At 52.9% G+C, this 15,155-nt stretch overlaps 1 protein-coding gene across 1 annotated transcript in view; it reads left to right on the top strand.

Annotated features, from left to right (window-relative positions):
- Castor2 (cytosolic arginine sensor for mTORC1 subunit 2) overlaps positions 1–11,284 on the top strand; it is a 43,751-nt gene extending 32,467 nt beyond the window's left edge. Inside the window, exons 3-9 of the mRNA XM_052168224.1 lie at positions 2,151–2,344; positions 2,547–2,679; positions 2,999–3,122; positions 3,908–4,018; positions 4,309–4,391; positions 4,890–4,984; positions 5,078–11,284. Of these exons, the coding sequence (XP_052024184.1) occupies positions 2,151–2,344; positions 2,547–2,679; positions 2,999–3,122; positions 3,908–4,018; positions 4,309–4,391; positions 4,890–4,984; positions 5,078–5,143 (806 nt within the window). The 3' untranslated portion in view covers positions 5,144–11,284. The remainder of the gene's footprint in view (positions 1–2,150; positions 2,345–2,546; positions 2,680–2,998; positions 3,123–3,907; positions 4,019–4,308; positions 4,392–4,889; positions 4,985–5,077) is intronic.
- The last annotated feature ends 3,871 nt before the right edge of the window (positions 11,285–15,155 follow it).

The raw sequence follows: 15,155 nt of genomic DNA, 5'->3' as shown, positions 1-15,155 counted from the left end.
TTTGGTGAGCTGTGGTCCTACTATGTACCATCTGGCCTGAAGCTCACTCTGTAGACCAAGCGGGCCTTGAGCTCACAGAGATCCACCTGCCTCTACCTCCCTAGTGCTGGGATTAAAACTTGGTGCCACCATGCCCAGAGCCTTGTGAGTTTCATTGACGTCCTGTGCTTTCCAGGGCCTTCCTCCCGAAGGGAACACTTCTGTTTAAAAACGTAGCTACAGAAGCTTTGGGTGCCTGGATGTCATGCCCAGGCCTTCTTGGAGTTTGTCCTTGCTGGAAGGGACTCAGGAACATTCAGGCATCTGAACTCAGGATCTTTTCCCAAAATAAGTCCAATGTGCAGGAAGAAGTAAAGAAGAAAATTCATGAGCTGGAGCTTCGTTGGTAGATCCTGCCCAGCACGCACAAAGCCCCGGGTTCCATGCCCAGCACAACATGAACCTAACGCAGTGGCACACACAGTGCCTATCATCCCAATGATCATGAGGTAGAGGCAGGAGGATCCTCAGCTACACCGCTAATTTAAGACCAGCCTGGGTTACACGAGTCCTTGTGCTCCCCCTTGTTGCTTCAGTGAATAAGGTTTACAGGCCTAGTGTCCTGAGTTCATACACATAAAGATAGAAGGGGAAAACCAACTCCACAGAGTTACCCTCTGACCTCGACATACACACCACTCAGATGCATCATATACACACCTATAAAGACACCATAATCAATAGGGGGCTGGATGGCTCAGTAGTTAGGGGGCGCTTGTTGCTCTTGCAAAGGACCCAGCTTGGGTTCCCAGCACCCATGTAGGTGGCACACAACCATTCATAGTTCCAGTTCCAGGGAGTCAGATGCCCTCTTCTGGCCTCCAAAGGCAACTGCATTAGCGCGTGCACACTCCTACGCCTCCACCCAGACACACCCACACAGACACACAAAATTAATAAATAAAGCTTGAGGCTGGAGAGATAACTTGAGGCGTTAAGAGCACTGGCTGCTCTTACAGAAGGCCTGGGTTCCATCCCCAGCCCCATGAGATCCCCTCTTCTAGCCTCCAGGGGCATCATGTCTGAATGTGGTCTACAGGCACACATGCAGGCAAAACACCAATGCTCATAAATCTTTAGAAAAAAATTAAATCTTTAATTAAAGAAGTAGGAATTCTAGGCTGGAGAGGTGGCTCAGTAGTTAAGAGGACCCGAGTTCAATTCCCGGGCCCCACACAACGGTTTGCAATCATCTTTATCTCCAGTTCCAGTGAATCTAATGCTCACGTTTGACTTCTGCAAGCACCGGCACACATGTGGTCCACAGACAAGCAAGGAGGCAGCATGCATATAAAATATAAAATAAAATAGACTTCTTTTAAAAGAGGTAGGAATTCACTAAGGCATTAATTACCATCTCTGCTTTATAGTGAAGGAGACTAGAGCTGGACACAGATGAAGCCACTGGACAACAGGTGCTTCCGGCCCCTAGCGTACCCACCATCTGACATTTAGGATGTCACCAACCTAGCCCTCCCTAGGTGGGACCTTTGACTCATCTGTTGATTGAATGACGACACGAGGGGCTGGAGATGTGACAGGATAGTTAAAAGCACTTACTGCCCTAGCAGAGGACTTGAGTTTGGTCCCCAGCACCTATGTCTAGTGGCTCAGAAACATCCATAATTCCAGCTCCAGGGTGTCCAGCGCCCTCTTCTGGTCTCCTCAGCAACTGCAGTCACCTACACACACACACACACACACAGACAGACACATACACACACACACACACACACACGATTTATTTATTTATTTATTTATTTATTTATTTATTTATTTATTTATTTATTTGGCTTTTTGTGACAGGGGTTCTCTGTATAGCCCTGGCTGTCCTGGAACTCACTGTAGACCAGGCTCGCCTTAAATTCAGAAATATGCCTGCCCCTGCCTCCCAAGTGCTGGGATTAAAGGCGTGTGCCAACACTGCCCGGCTAAATAAAAATATTTTTAAATGAGGAAACTGAGGCCCAGAAACAGACAAGACAGTCTCATAAGGCCTCAGCCATCCACTCACCTCCGCCTACGCCTAGAGCATGGCCTGCTATGGCCTGGGAACACCCAGGCCCCAGGCATGTCGTCACCACCCTCCTCTGTGCCCCTCACCCCTGCAGAGCTACCCTCCTCAGAGCACCTGAGCGTGGCCGATGCCACCTGGCTAGCCCTGAATGTGGTGTCCGGTGGTGGCAGCTTCTCCAGCTCCCAGCCCATCGGTGTGACAAAGATCGCCAAGTCTGTCATCGCCCCACTGGCCGACCAGAACATCTCCGTGTTTATGCTGTCCACCTATCAGACTGACTTCATCCTGGTGAGTCAAAGGTCGGGCAAGTGGTATACACACACCCCGACCCGCTTTATGTAACACACACACACACACACACACACACACACCGCTTCTAACACACGCGTTATCTTGTCCCGTCTACTGTTCCATTCTTCACCTCAGCCCCGGGCACTGCCACAGGAGGTGGGGTGATCTGGGACTCAGCGACCCTGCTTGCCGTCCTCAGGTGCGGGAGCGCGACCTACCCTTTGTCACTCACACCTTGTCCTCGGAGTTCACCATCCTACGGGTTGTCAATGGAGAAACGGTAGCGGCTGAGAATCTCAGCATCACCAATGGCTTTGTGAAGCCCAAGATGGGTGAGTCAGGATTGAGGGAATCCTGGTGTTCCCTGGATCCCAAGCGGAGCCGCCAGCGATGGCCCCCGGCCCTGCACAGCTCATAACGCCTCAGGGTGGGTAGCTACCTGTGGTAGGGACCATGCTGTTAAATCTTGGAGCACAAGGTGCTAAGCCAGGTGGTGGAGCCCAGGGCCCTGAAGGGAAACCTAAGAATCCATGTAGTGTGTGTGCTGGAGTGAGAAAGCCACTAGGCTGCACTGAACAGGATCTGAGGCAGAGCCCAACTTCTACACACAGACGTTCTATGGCCTTAACACCCTGTCCTATGCTCTTCCAGTCCAGAGGCCAGTTATCCACCCACTGTCCAGCCCCAGCAACAGGTTCTGTGTCACCAGCCTGGACCCCGACACGCTGCCCGCGGTTGCCACCCTCCTCATGGATGTGATGTTCTACTCCAATGGGTAGGTCCCTGGGGTTCGGGGGCTAGCGTAGGGGAGCAGACATGGAAATAATACTGCTCCACCCAGGAGCCCTGTCTGAGGGCAAAGTCCTTATTCCACCTGAGAGCTCAGTCTGTAGAAGACCTGACTCTTACCTGTCAGCCCAGTCTGAGGGAGGAGGCACACAGACCCGCCCAAGAAGCAAGTCTAAGGGAGGAGGCATGATTGCACCAAAGAGCCAGGTCTGAGTGGAGAAGGGACTGTTCTACCCTAGAACCCACTCTGAAAGGGGACACTTATGCATGTCTATGTGGCTCTTCCTACCCTCTCTTGGTGTTTCTTGAACCTTGATGGTCGGGGGTTCATAGAGATGTCCCATTTAGGGCGGAGCCCCCAGTGCCTCACCCACGTGAGTCTCTGCATTAATTGCCACCTCCTGCAGAAAGATGCTTCCCTGGCCCAAGTTGAGAGCAGCACTAATCCATGAGTTATGAACATAAATATTTAGAAGGCAAAATAACAATAGGTTTTTCCCAAGGTAACCTCCTAAGCCTCAGGCTTTTGACCAGGTCCTAGAGTCACGAGGAAAGTGGTTGGTTACCCTGGTAACATCACCTGCTATGGCCCCAGTGGCTCTGCCTTGGCTGGCGGGTGGGAACTGGAGCATTCAGGGTCTAAGACTTCCTGGGTTGTGGGCTTCTTGATGGAGACAAGACGTGAGGCAAAGCCCAGCCTCTCGTGCTGGTGGGCGTGCAGATGGCGTGAAGTCCGGAACCCCACCCTCACAGTTTCCTCTTGATCCCCAGAGTGAAGGACCCCATGGCGGCCAGTGACGATTGCGGCCACATCCGCTTCTTCTCCTTCTCACTCATTGAGGGCTACATCTCACTGGTGATGGATGTGCAGACCCAGCAGAGGTGAGCTGGGCCCTGTGTGGATATTGCAGGGGGCCTGGGCAGGAGCGCGTACTTTCTCCCCGGTCCATCCCGTTTCCTTTATTGGCGTTGTTCTGGAGGTGCAGGGGTCATCCAGGTCCACAGCAAGATGGCGCCAAAGTGGATATTGGAACCGTAGTCCCAAAGCTTCCCTCCCTGCCCCCAGTGGGGCTGACGTGGCCTTGGATCTTGTACTCTGCCCCACCCGAGATGCACCAGAGCTGGAGGACACTGGTGTGCCCCGCCTCGGACTCCTCTCACTTCCTCCACAGGTTCCCGAGTCACTTGCTATTCACGAGTGCATCTGGAGAGCTCTGGAAGATGGTGCGGATAGGAGGACAGCCCTTGGGATTCGGTGAGCCCGTGGGGTCCAGCACCTGTATGCAGGAATCAGGCGTTCCCAGGATACCTGGCCAGGTCCACCCTATGTAGTGGTCTAAACAAGGAGATTGAAGCCCCTCTTCTGACAGATCCCTTGCCAGTGGTGTGACATATATATATATGAAGGCCTCGAGAGACCAATGAGTGGACTTTACCAAAGGGCACTTAACCCACCCTGCAAGCTGAAAAAATACAGTGGGGCTGGGGGCGTGGCTCAGTGGTAGAGCCCCTGCCTAGAATACCCCAGGGAGGGGCTGGGGGCGTGGCTCAGTGGTAGAGCCCCTGCCTAGAATACCCCAGGGAGGGGCTGGGGCATAGCTCAGTGGGAGAGCCCCTGCCTAGAATACCCCAGGGAGGGGCTGGGGGCGTGGCTCAGTGGTAGATCCTCTGCCTAGAATACCCCCAGGGAGGGGCTGGAGGCGTGGCTCAGTGGTAGAGCCCCTGCCTAGACTCTGAGCACGTGTTTCCCTAGATGAATGTGGGATTGTAGCCCAGATCTCGGAGCCCTTGGCGGCTGCAGACATCCCGGCCTATTACATCAGTACTTTCAAGTTCGACCATGCATTGGTAAGTGGCCCCTGGGAACAGGTGGGGACTTTATCGGTAGGAAGCGGGTAGCTGGGCTCACGCACTTTTCTTCCTTTGCTTCCTGCCCTGTAGGTTCCAGAAGAGAATATCAGTGGGGTTATCCACGCCCTGAAGGTCAGTCAAGCCGGGAAGCATTAGAACAGACTGGTCTCTGGGCTCCTCCCTGCCACTGCCCACCTGGGCCCTTGCCCCCACGAAGGTTATTCTGCAGTATTTCCCTATGGACTGAAAGCTCTGCCCCAGGACCTTTAAGGAAGGGGCCTCTGGGACACGCCCCTGATTCCTGACTCCTCCAGGCCTGGGCCTAAACTAGGGCCACCCCCACATCCTCCTCCTGCCTTCCAGGGTCCCCCAGCCTTTTCAATAATGACTCAGTTTCCGCTCGGTGGGGATGTGCCCATCTTCCTCCCCCAAGCTCCACCCCAGAAAATGGTCTCCGAGGCCCAGGGCACTTGGGAGCAGCCCAAGGCCTCACCTACGGCCCGCGGCAAACACCAAAGGAAGCTGGCACCTTCTGTGAGACATTGGGGTTGGGGTCCTGATGCGCCTAGCGACATCTTAGGGGGTTGGTGGAACAGGATTGGGGGTGCAGAGCAGGAGAAGCCCCCATGAGGGTCCCCCAGCGTTGATGGTTATGGTTGCTGCCCTAGTTGTAGGGGCTCAGGGGCTAGTTCCCTCACAGTGGAGACCAGCAGGCCACCCCCAGGTCATAATGGCCGGTGAGTCTCAGTCAGTAGCAGTGGGGTCCCTACCCCTAAGCTGGGGAGGAAAACTGAGACCCTAGAACGCCACCTGCTGACCACACAGGGCCTGTGTTGATTTCCTCAACAACTGCCAAGAGGGGCTCTGGGCCAACCGTCCCCCCAGAGCGCTTGTCCCTGGAGGGGATCCCAGGACACCTCCTCTCCCACCAGCCTAGAGCGCCAGCTGCTATCTGTCCTTTGTTTGCTCTCCCAGACCCAACCTGGGCAAGCTAAGACTCCGCTTTCTCCAGCAATGGGCGTTCCCCACCTGCCCGGGCCTATGGGTGCCTTGGGCCATGCCCCACCTCCCCAGCTGTCACTTAGACCAGCCTAGAGAATTCCCCATCATCCTCTCTACCGCACTTTTAGGGGAAGAAGAGACCTCACCCCACCCCTCGCTGCAGCTTCTGTCCGAAATACACGCAGCAGCAGTCTGTGGTCACGGGGGTACCTGGGAGACAGCTATCGTCGGGCATTTGTAGAGAAAAATTACACTTGCGGGTTTCTTTGTTGTTTTTGCGTACAGGTGGCTGGGGAAGGAGTAGTTTTGTTTGGAGGGGATGTGGTCTGTTTGGAGTCTTATTAGGGTGCCCAGGGTTCAGTGGGACTTGGCGCCCTGCGTCTCCGGGGACAGACCCAAATGCAGAGATGTTCCTGATGAATTTGGCTGTGTCTTTTGCGGAGGACAACAGGAGCAGAGCGCTTACACAAGACACGGGGATCCCACAGCGCCCCCTACAGGGCATCCCCGTGTAGCGCCACCTGCCTGTGGCGCCGTTTGCTGGGACAGTGGGGTCCACCAGACTTTTTGCTCTTGGGGTGTTTTCTTGGGCCTGTACTTTGAGGTCTCCAGCAACAAGGTCAGAGGAGGGAATGTTTATTTAACCCTGCCTAGTCTTGTATGAACTGTGTTTCTCTCCTCTCTGAGCCGCAGAAGCACATCCCGGGTGGAGGAACTGTTCTAGAATCCTGTAGAAGCTCAGAACCCAGCATGTCAATCAAAATCACCTCGGGTTGATTTTGGTGGGTTTGGTTTGGTTTGGTTTGGGTTTTGGTTTTATGTTTTTGTTTTGTTGTTTTATTTTGTTTTAAACTCCTTTTGCACAAAACCCTTAAAACCAAATCTTAGTGTTTTCTGGTCCCGAATGGGAAATAGTCAAGTGGGTGGGCTTTACAGTGAGGCCCCTAAGGCCCCTTTTTCTCTCCCTGAAAGGCCTTGATTGTCCGGGGTGTGCCTCTCCAGAAGCCCTTCCCAGTTATCCCTTCCCACTGTATAAGTGTGCCGGCCCCCTGCCCCCGCCCCTAGACCTGCTAGGATGAGACTGTGTACACACCTATAAATACGTGTTTTATGTTGATAGAGATATATTCTGTAAATAGCATATATACTTGAGCAATATATATGTTAATATATTCTGTGTGCGCAGGACACAGGCAAGGGCCCCACCTCATGTGTGCACGCTCGGGGACATTTTGAGCCACCGTATATTTTTAATTCAAATATGTAGGCAATATGACAAGTGGAAAAGTCCTGGGGCCAGCCTGGAGGAGGGACAGAACCAACAGCCTACCGCATGTGGGCAGGTTGAGAGGGCCAGTGTGGTCTGCTTGGTAGCTACTGTACCCCCATTTCCACAGCATGGAGCTCTGGACGCCTTTATTTTATTTGGGGCAGGGGGAAGGCTTTGATCTAGAGGAGGGAATGTTTTTGGTTTGGGGGGGGTTGTTTTGTTTGTTGTTTTGTTTTTTGTTTGTTTTGTTTTTGCATTTTAACAGTGGCTCCCTCCCTCAGGGTTACCCCAAAACCTTTGTCTGGTAAGCCCTTCTATCCCAGCCTGCTTCCTCTCAGAGTCCCTTCGCCATGGAAAGCTGTAGACCCGGCAGCTTACCTGATTTTTGTTATCGTTGTGTTCATTGTTTTGTTGAGGCAGGGTTTCTCTAGATAGCCCTGGCTATCCTGGAACTCTCTCTGTAGACCAGGCTGGCCTTGAGTTTAGAGAAATCTGCCCGCCTCTGCCTTCTGAGTGCTGGGCTTAAAGGTGTGCGCCATCACACCTGGCGAGGTTTGTTTTTTTTTTTTTTTAATATCCTTATTATTATTGTTCCTGCAAGCTTAGGACTCTCAGGTTCTCTTTCCTACTCTCTTCCTAGGACTGACTCCATAAGGACCCAGAACACCACACAGTCCCACCATTGTGTCTCCAGAAAGGAGCTGGGCCTGGCTTCTGCTGGCTGGCCTTTGAAGGGACCCCGCCACTTAGCTGCAGTGGGTCCTTGGAGGAAGCTAGATCTGTGTCTGTGTTTTCTGTGGGTGGAGCAGTATGACTTGGTCTCTGCAGCTCTGGGGGATGTCCCCACTGAGACCCTCTACTCTTGTGTCCTTAGTGCTATCTGCCCCCTTCTCAGCATCTTCTGGTTTTATGACTCTGAAGGGTCACCCCACCCCCCTGCTGGCCCAGCCTCAGAGGGCACCCAGTGGCGCACCAGTCAGCAGTGGGGGTTCCCTAGGGGATTTCCTTTGTATCCCCTCACCCCCTGCAGTGCTGACAAATGTCATGTGTGCGTGTGTACACGCACGCACACACGTGTGAGCAAGGCCAGTACTCCACTGTGCTGCTACCTCCCAGATCCTCCCAGCAGTCTCTTGGCACATGGGGAGGGGAGGAGATTGGGCTGTTAAGAAGGTAAAGCTTTAGCCCGGCAGTGGTGGCGCACACCTGTAATCCCAGCACTTGGGAGGCAGAGGCAGGTGTATTTCTGTGTTCAAGGCCAGCCTGGTCTACAGAGTGAGTTCCAGGACAGCCAGGGCTACACAGAGAAACCCTGACCTCCGGGAGTTTGTGTGTCTGCCTGAAAGATACTCTGACAGAAAAAGCGCGCTTTGGCGCTTTGGGAGTTAGCTCAGTGGAGAGGGCGCTCCTCTAGCTCCTCAGTGGAGAGGGCACTCCTCTAATTCCTCAGTGGAGAGGGCGCTCCTCTAGCTCCTCAGTGGAGAGGGCGCTCCTCTAGCTCCTCAGTGGAGAGGGCGCTCCTCTAGCTCCTCAGAAGGAAGCCCTGGGCTCCATGCCCAGCACTCGAGAGACAAAAGCAGACAGATCACAATTGAAGGTCAGCCTGGGCTACATGAAGGTCAGCCTGGGCTACATGAAGCTCTGTCTCAAAAAAAAAGTCAGATATCACCTGTACAGACTGATGAGACCATCCAGGGTCCCCATCGACGAAGCACCCCCTCCCCTTTGGCTCAGCCCCATAGCCTGAGGTACACATGCTTCCCAAGAAATCTACTTCTCCCCCCAGATCCCAGCAGCATCACCAGCTACATACTCCTGGGTCCTAAAGACCCCCCTTCCCACATCCTTAGAGGCATGCAGCCCTGCCCCCATAAAGCCCCTTATCTAAGACTCCGAAGTGTCAACATTCAGCCTACTCCACCAGCTTCAGGTGACAGGTTCCTGGTGTGGTGGGACCGACCCGGCAGTGTCGCTGAAGCAGCTTGCTTAGGCTGGTCAGGTGGTCCCCAGTGACGGAAGGAACTGTGGAAGTGAAGAGATACTCAGGCGGGTGCAAAGGAGTTAGGCCCTAGGCACGGGCAAAGCCCACCCCGCACCCCTTTGTCTGGTACCTGATCTTCAAAGAAGGTCTGAGCCACCTGCTCCCAGCTCTTCCCAGCCCCATTTCCCGGGCTGACCTTTAAAAGTCCCCAGCCACCTCTGGGTTGGATGTGGGGAGAGCGCAGGTTCTCCCCTGCTTCCCCTAAGGCAACTGAAGAGGGGAGCGGAAGGAAGTGTTGGTTTTGACTCCTGGGTTTGATGGGAGGCAGTCCATCATGGCGGGGAGAGGCATGGCGGCAGGACCGTGAGGCAGGCGGTCGGTCACGTTGCATCCACAGTCAGGAAGCAACAGGGAGAGGCAGGTGAGAGCCTAGCCCTGGGAGGTCACCATATTTAGGCCAGGTCTCCTTGGCAGATTTTGTCTTCTAGGTGGTTCTAGATCCTGACGGTGTTAACCATCACCGCGACATGTTCCTCTGTGGGCAGCGTTGGGGGGCCACGGGTGGCATCAGCACTTGCCTTGGTGAGGGGAGTCTAACTGAGCAAGATGGGCTCTCTGACAGGGAGGGGCATGGGGATGTAGCTTTGGGTTTTCAAGTGATGGGTGTCGTGCCGTGGGTTGGAGTATAGCCTGGAAGGGGGGCAGGCCTCCACTTTTACATATCCAGGAGGGAAGCGAGGCCGACATGGCCAGCAGCCAGTCAGCCGTGCTTTGCTGTCCAGAGCTGTGGTGAAGGTGTAGCACTAACTTCATAGACCTAACCTCCCAGTTCAGCCCAGTTTTCTTTTTCATGTCTGCGTCCTAAAGTAGAAGCAGCAAAAGGATACATTTAACTGACCCCAGGGCGTTCGAGCTTGACCTCCAGCCCCTCCTCTGAAGACCACTCAGCTAGGGAAGGGCAGGCGCTGGCCTGTTGCTGAAGGCACCGGAAGAGGCCTGAGGCCTAGGCCATGGCTCTTGCGGGCATCAGTCTAGTGACTGATTTGTGGCTCTTGGTAGTAGAGAGGGGGAAGACGGAGAGTCATAAGTACAGGGTCCCACGTGTCAGGATGCTGTTTATTTACGTGTGTGTGTGTGTGTGTGTGTGTGAGTGCATGTGCCCACATGTGCAGATCTTTCTCAGAGCTGCGAGCGGTTTCGTGCAGTGTTTGGCCCCTTACCTAGCCCACTGCCACACAGTTAAACAGACAGCGATACAGGCCCTGGCTCCAGAGTGGAATGTGGGGGTTGCCCTGACGGGATTGGCTCCTCTCCCCATTCACTGCATCCCCAAGAAAGACTGCCCCTCAGCAGCCCAGGGAATCCATGCAGGCAGCCTGAGCTGGCCTAGGCCCACCCGTGGGACTCTTCAAACAATTCAGTTCTAAGGACAGTATTTGCACGGAGAGAGGCTGGGGACAAGAGAGGCCCCTTGCTTCCCAGGAACTCATCTTGGGAAAGACTCCAGCGATGGGCAAAATTCAGGTTTCCATGGGCTGAGCCTAGTATGGTTTTCCTTTCTGCTGCCTCAGTTTACCTGTATGTATCACAGGAAGAGTTTGAGCAGGGTCGGCCTCCAAATAGTAGGGGAGATGGAAGTGCAGCATAGTCCTCCTCGCCCTCCTCCTGTATGCCAAAACCATTTCCGTTATCCTGAGGCAGGGGAGCGGGTATGGGTGCCCTGAGGTGTTTTTAAGGGACCCTGCCCTGCCCACAGCCCCAGCTGACCCTCACCTGGCATGTCGTGCCCAGGTCACCAGCAACAGTGGTACGTCATCAGTCCTGCAGCTTGGGTGAAGGGGGTGGGGGGCTGCTGTCCTACTCTGTCGGCCTCCAGGGTCCCTCATGCTTTTGTTTTTTTTCCTTGTCAAAGAAACAAAACCCTTGAGAGTTGTGTACTGTATGATGAAGAGAAAAAAAAGTACCTAATGTTCCCCCTGGGGGAAAAAAAGACAGTATATTTTGTACTTTGTAAAGTGTTCATTAAATGAAGGGGAAAAACTGATGTTGGCTGACGGCTGTCTGATTTTATATTGACTTGTCCAGGATCATGTCTCCCGTTTCTTCGCCCACTCCCCATATTGTGTTTAGGAGAACAGGTCACGGGTTAGAGGAGGTAGGATAACCCTTAGGTAAAACACCTCGAATCCCAAAAACTTCCCAGAGTGAGAAGGGTTATCAGCTACCTGATGCTGTGGAGTTGAACAGTCCCAAAACAGGGCCTTAAAGTGATGCATATCTGTATCCCAGCACTCAGGAGGCTCGGGCAGGGGAATAGAGAGTTCTAGGCTAGCCTGAGCTACATAATGAAACCTGGCGAGGTGACTCAGCGGTCAAGAGCACGGACTCATAACTGGGATCCCCAAGGCCCTACATGGTGGCTTACAGCCAGTCTGTGACTTCAGTCCCAGGGGGATCTGACGACCTCTTCCGGCCTCTGCAGATACCAGGTACCCATGTGAGACACAGACATACATGTGGCAAAACACCGTATGCATAAAATCAAAACTAGAAGAATGACTTGTCCTAGCCCAGAGTTTCACAGCCACGATCATGGGCATGAGGTAGAATGTTAGTTACAAGAGGAAGTCATAGAGTAGGGGTTGTTTATGGCGTATAGGAAGCAGAGGCGGGAATATGGGAAAAGACCAGGGCACACATCTCTGGTGACCTGCTGCTTCTCACCATTCACCAATGCCATCAAATGATGGATCCATCAAGCCGTCAATCCGATGATTAAGGCAGAGCTCTCATAACCTAAATGTTTCTGTACGCAAAGCCAGGAATGTGTCTGCAAACCTGGACATCTCAATCAAGTCTGCCCCGCCCTCGCCTCCACCCCCACATACCCACACGGTGCCCTACAACCATCTGTAACTCAAGTACCAGGAGATCTGATGTCCTCGTCTGGCCTCCGTGGGTACTGCACACACGTGGTGTATCTACTTAACACGCAGACAAAATACTCGTAAAAACTTTCAAAAGTAAATTTTATTAAAAAAAAAAAATTTGAAGAGGGGGCTGGAAAGATGGTTTACGGAGCCCTCGCTGTTCTTCTTCCTGAGGTAGGCTCGGTCCCTAGCACTCCATGATGGCACACAGCTTTGGTGCCAGACGATCTTATGCTTCTGGTTTCAGTGGCCATTACACACAGATGGTGCAGGTAGATGTGTATGCAGAACACGTATACACACAAAAATAACCGTTGAGAGGGAGAACGACAAGAGGACACCTGGGAGGACACAGGTGGCGTGCTTCACCCAGGAAATCATTCACGTACTCACAAAAGCAGAGGACAGAGCTCATGCACAAAGATTTCACTAGAAGGGAATGAACCACCAAGATAATGGCTTAGCACGGCTTCCGGGTGTCGAATGCTGGGGGTGGGGGTGGGGGTGGGGCAAGGACCAAAGAGACAAACACACCCACGTACAGATGGCGGCTGAACAGAAACCCTGGTGACGTGCAGAGGGTCCAGATGAGCTGCATGGCCAGGCTGACCCACGGGTAAGACAGGCTTTAAGGAAAACTCAAGGTGGCTGGAGAAATGGCTCAGTGGTTAAGAGCACTGACTGCTCTCCCAGAGGTCCTGAGTTCAACTCCCAGCAACCACAGGGTGGCTTACAGTCATCTGTAATGGGATCTGATGCCCTTTTCTGGTGTGTCTGAAAAGAGCAATGGTGTATTCAGATAAATAAACTTTAAAAAAAAAAAAAAAGAAAGGGGGACAGTGGCGGCACATGCCTTTAATCCCAGCACTTGGGAGGCAGAGGCAGGCAGATTTCTGAGTTCGAGGCCAGACTGGTCTACAGAGTGAGTTCCAGGACAGCCAGGGCTACACAGAGAAACCCTGTCTCAGAAAACAACAACAACAACAACAAAAAAAAAAAAACCCAAAAAAACAACAACAAAAAAGGAAACTGGAGCACAAGGACACCCTTTGCAAATGCTTTGCTTTCTAGTTCACTGAGACAGGGTCTCATGTAACCCTGGCTGGCCTAAAACTCAAGGTGTAGCCAAGGGTGACCTTGAGTGTCTTCTGATCCTCCTGCCTCCATGTCTACCACTTCCTGAGTTACCAGAACGCATCACATGCTGTTTATGGGGTGCAGCGGTGGAGTCAGACCCCAGGACGTCATGGATCCTAATCAAGGACTTTACCAGAGCTCCATACCAGACTTTACCATACCTGGCCTCTTCGCTTTTCTAAGGTCTTTTACAATGACGGACATTTGTCGTTGTGTGTCTGTGGTGACAGATGGAGAGAGGTGAAACCAGGAGAGGGTGCCAGACGCCCTGGAGCTGGAGCCTCAAGCATCGGTGGAGCCCCTGATGTGGGACTTGAACTCAGGTCCTTGGGAAGAGCGTGAACTGTTCTTAACCACTAAGCATCTCTCCAGCTCCACAGAAAATGTTCCTATTGTAAGCCTAAGACTAGCCTTACAGAGGGGCATCCGCCTCGGTGAGGGGTTCTGGGGCTGCTGAAATAGCCAGTCCTTCCAACACCAACCAACTGCTTCCCATGACAGCCTGCTTGGTGTCCCCTCAACAGTAACCCGCAACCTTCCAACATCTCATTTCCTTTCTCCATTTTAGGGTTTGAATCTGAAATGCTGCCTACCGCCAGACATGTATTAAATGTATGGTCCACATCAGGTTGGGGAGATTGTGGAATTTTTTAAAGAAGTGGGGCCTGAACAACAGAAGTAGGTAGCTGGGGTTAATCCTTTAAAGGTGGTAGTACAGCCCCAGCTAATACACTCCTGTCCTCACATCCCATAATATACTCCAGTGTCCTCACATCCCATAATACACACCACGCCTGTGTCCTCACATCCCATAATAGTGTCCTCACATCCTATAATACACGCCTGTGTCCTCACATCCCATAATACACGCCTGTGTCCTCACATCCCATAATATACTTCCTGTGTATACTTCCTGTTGCATGCTTCCTGTTGCATGCTGCTTCCTGATGTGCCAGGCTGGGGGAGGCCCCTACCACAGGCTCCCAGCCCCATGAACGCTGCCATGTTGAGACTGGAACCCTCTGAAACTGAGAGCCAAGAGAAATCCTTCTGCCTTTAAGTTGTTCTGTCAGGTACTTGGGGCAAGACTTCGCTTTCCTCCACAGCCCACCCAAGCAGCTGCTATCCTCTGCGTTTTGTTTATTGTGTCCGTCCCTGAAGGTAAGCGGCACAAAGCAGAGACTCTTCTGCCCACGCGACTCAGTGTGCCCCACGCCTGCACTGAAGGGGCCGCCCAAGTACCTGCAGAGTGAACACGGCACAGGAGCGGGGTGTAGCAGGCAGCCTAGGAGAGCAGAATTAGTGACTCAGGTACCAGCTATTTTCCTGGCTGAAGGATCTATCTGTTCAGAAAATACTTCCCATGGGCTAGGGAGATGACTCAGTAGGTAAAGTGCTCGCCTCACAGGCCGACGACCTCAGCCCAATCCCCAGAACCTGTGTAAAAAACGGTGAGTGTGACCCTGGCACTGAGGAAATGAAAACAGGAGGCCCCTGGGACTCTGGATGCCAGCCTAGCCCTGGAAAGTTCCAGGTTGAGAGATCCTGGTCCAGTCCTAAGGTGGAGCTGGGTGTGGTAAACACAGGTCTAGTCCAGAACACTGGAGACAAGGCAGGCAGACCTCCATGAGTTCAAGGCCAGCCTGATTTACAAAGTGAGAGCCCATCTCAGTAATACTGACAACATCTGAGGAACAATGACACTTCACCTGTCCTCTGTTCTCCACATGAATGTGCGTGTGCGCGCACACACACACACACACACACACACATGTCCCGGGTGGTGGGACTGCCTTCTAAAGTATATTCCATTGGTTGCTTTTATTGTCAAGGAATGATCAAGTAAAA

The sequence above is a fragment of the Apodemus sylvaticus genome, chromosome 22, assembly GCF_947179515.1.
Source record: "Apodemus sylvaticus chromosome 22, mApoSyl1.1, whole genome shotgun sequence".
Classification (NCBI taxonomy): domain Eukaryota; kingdom Metazoa; phylum Chordata; class Mammalia; order Rodentia; family Muridae; genus Apodemus; species Apodemus sylvaticus.
This window is presented reverse-complemented; position numbering and strand designations above follow the sequence as displayed.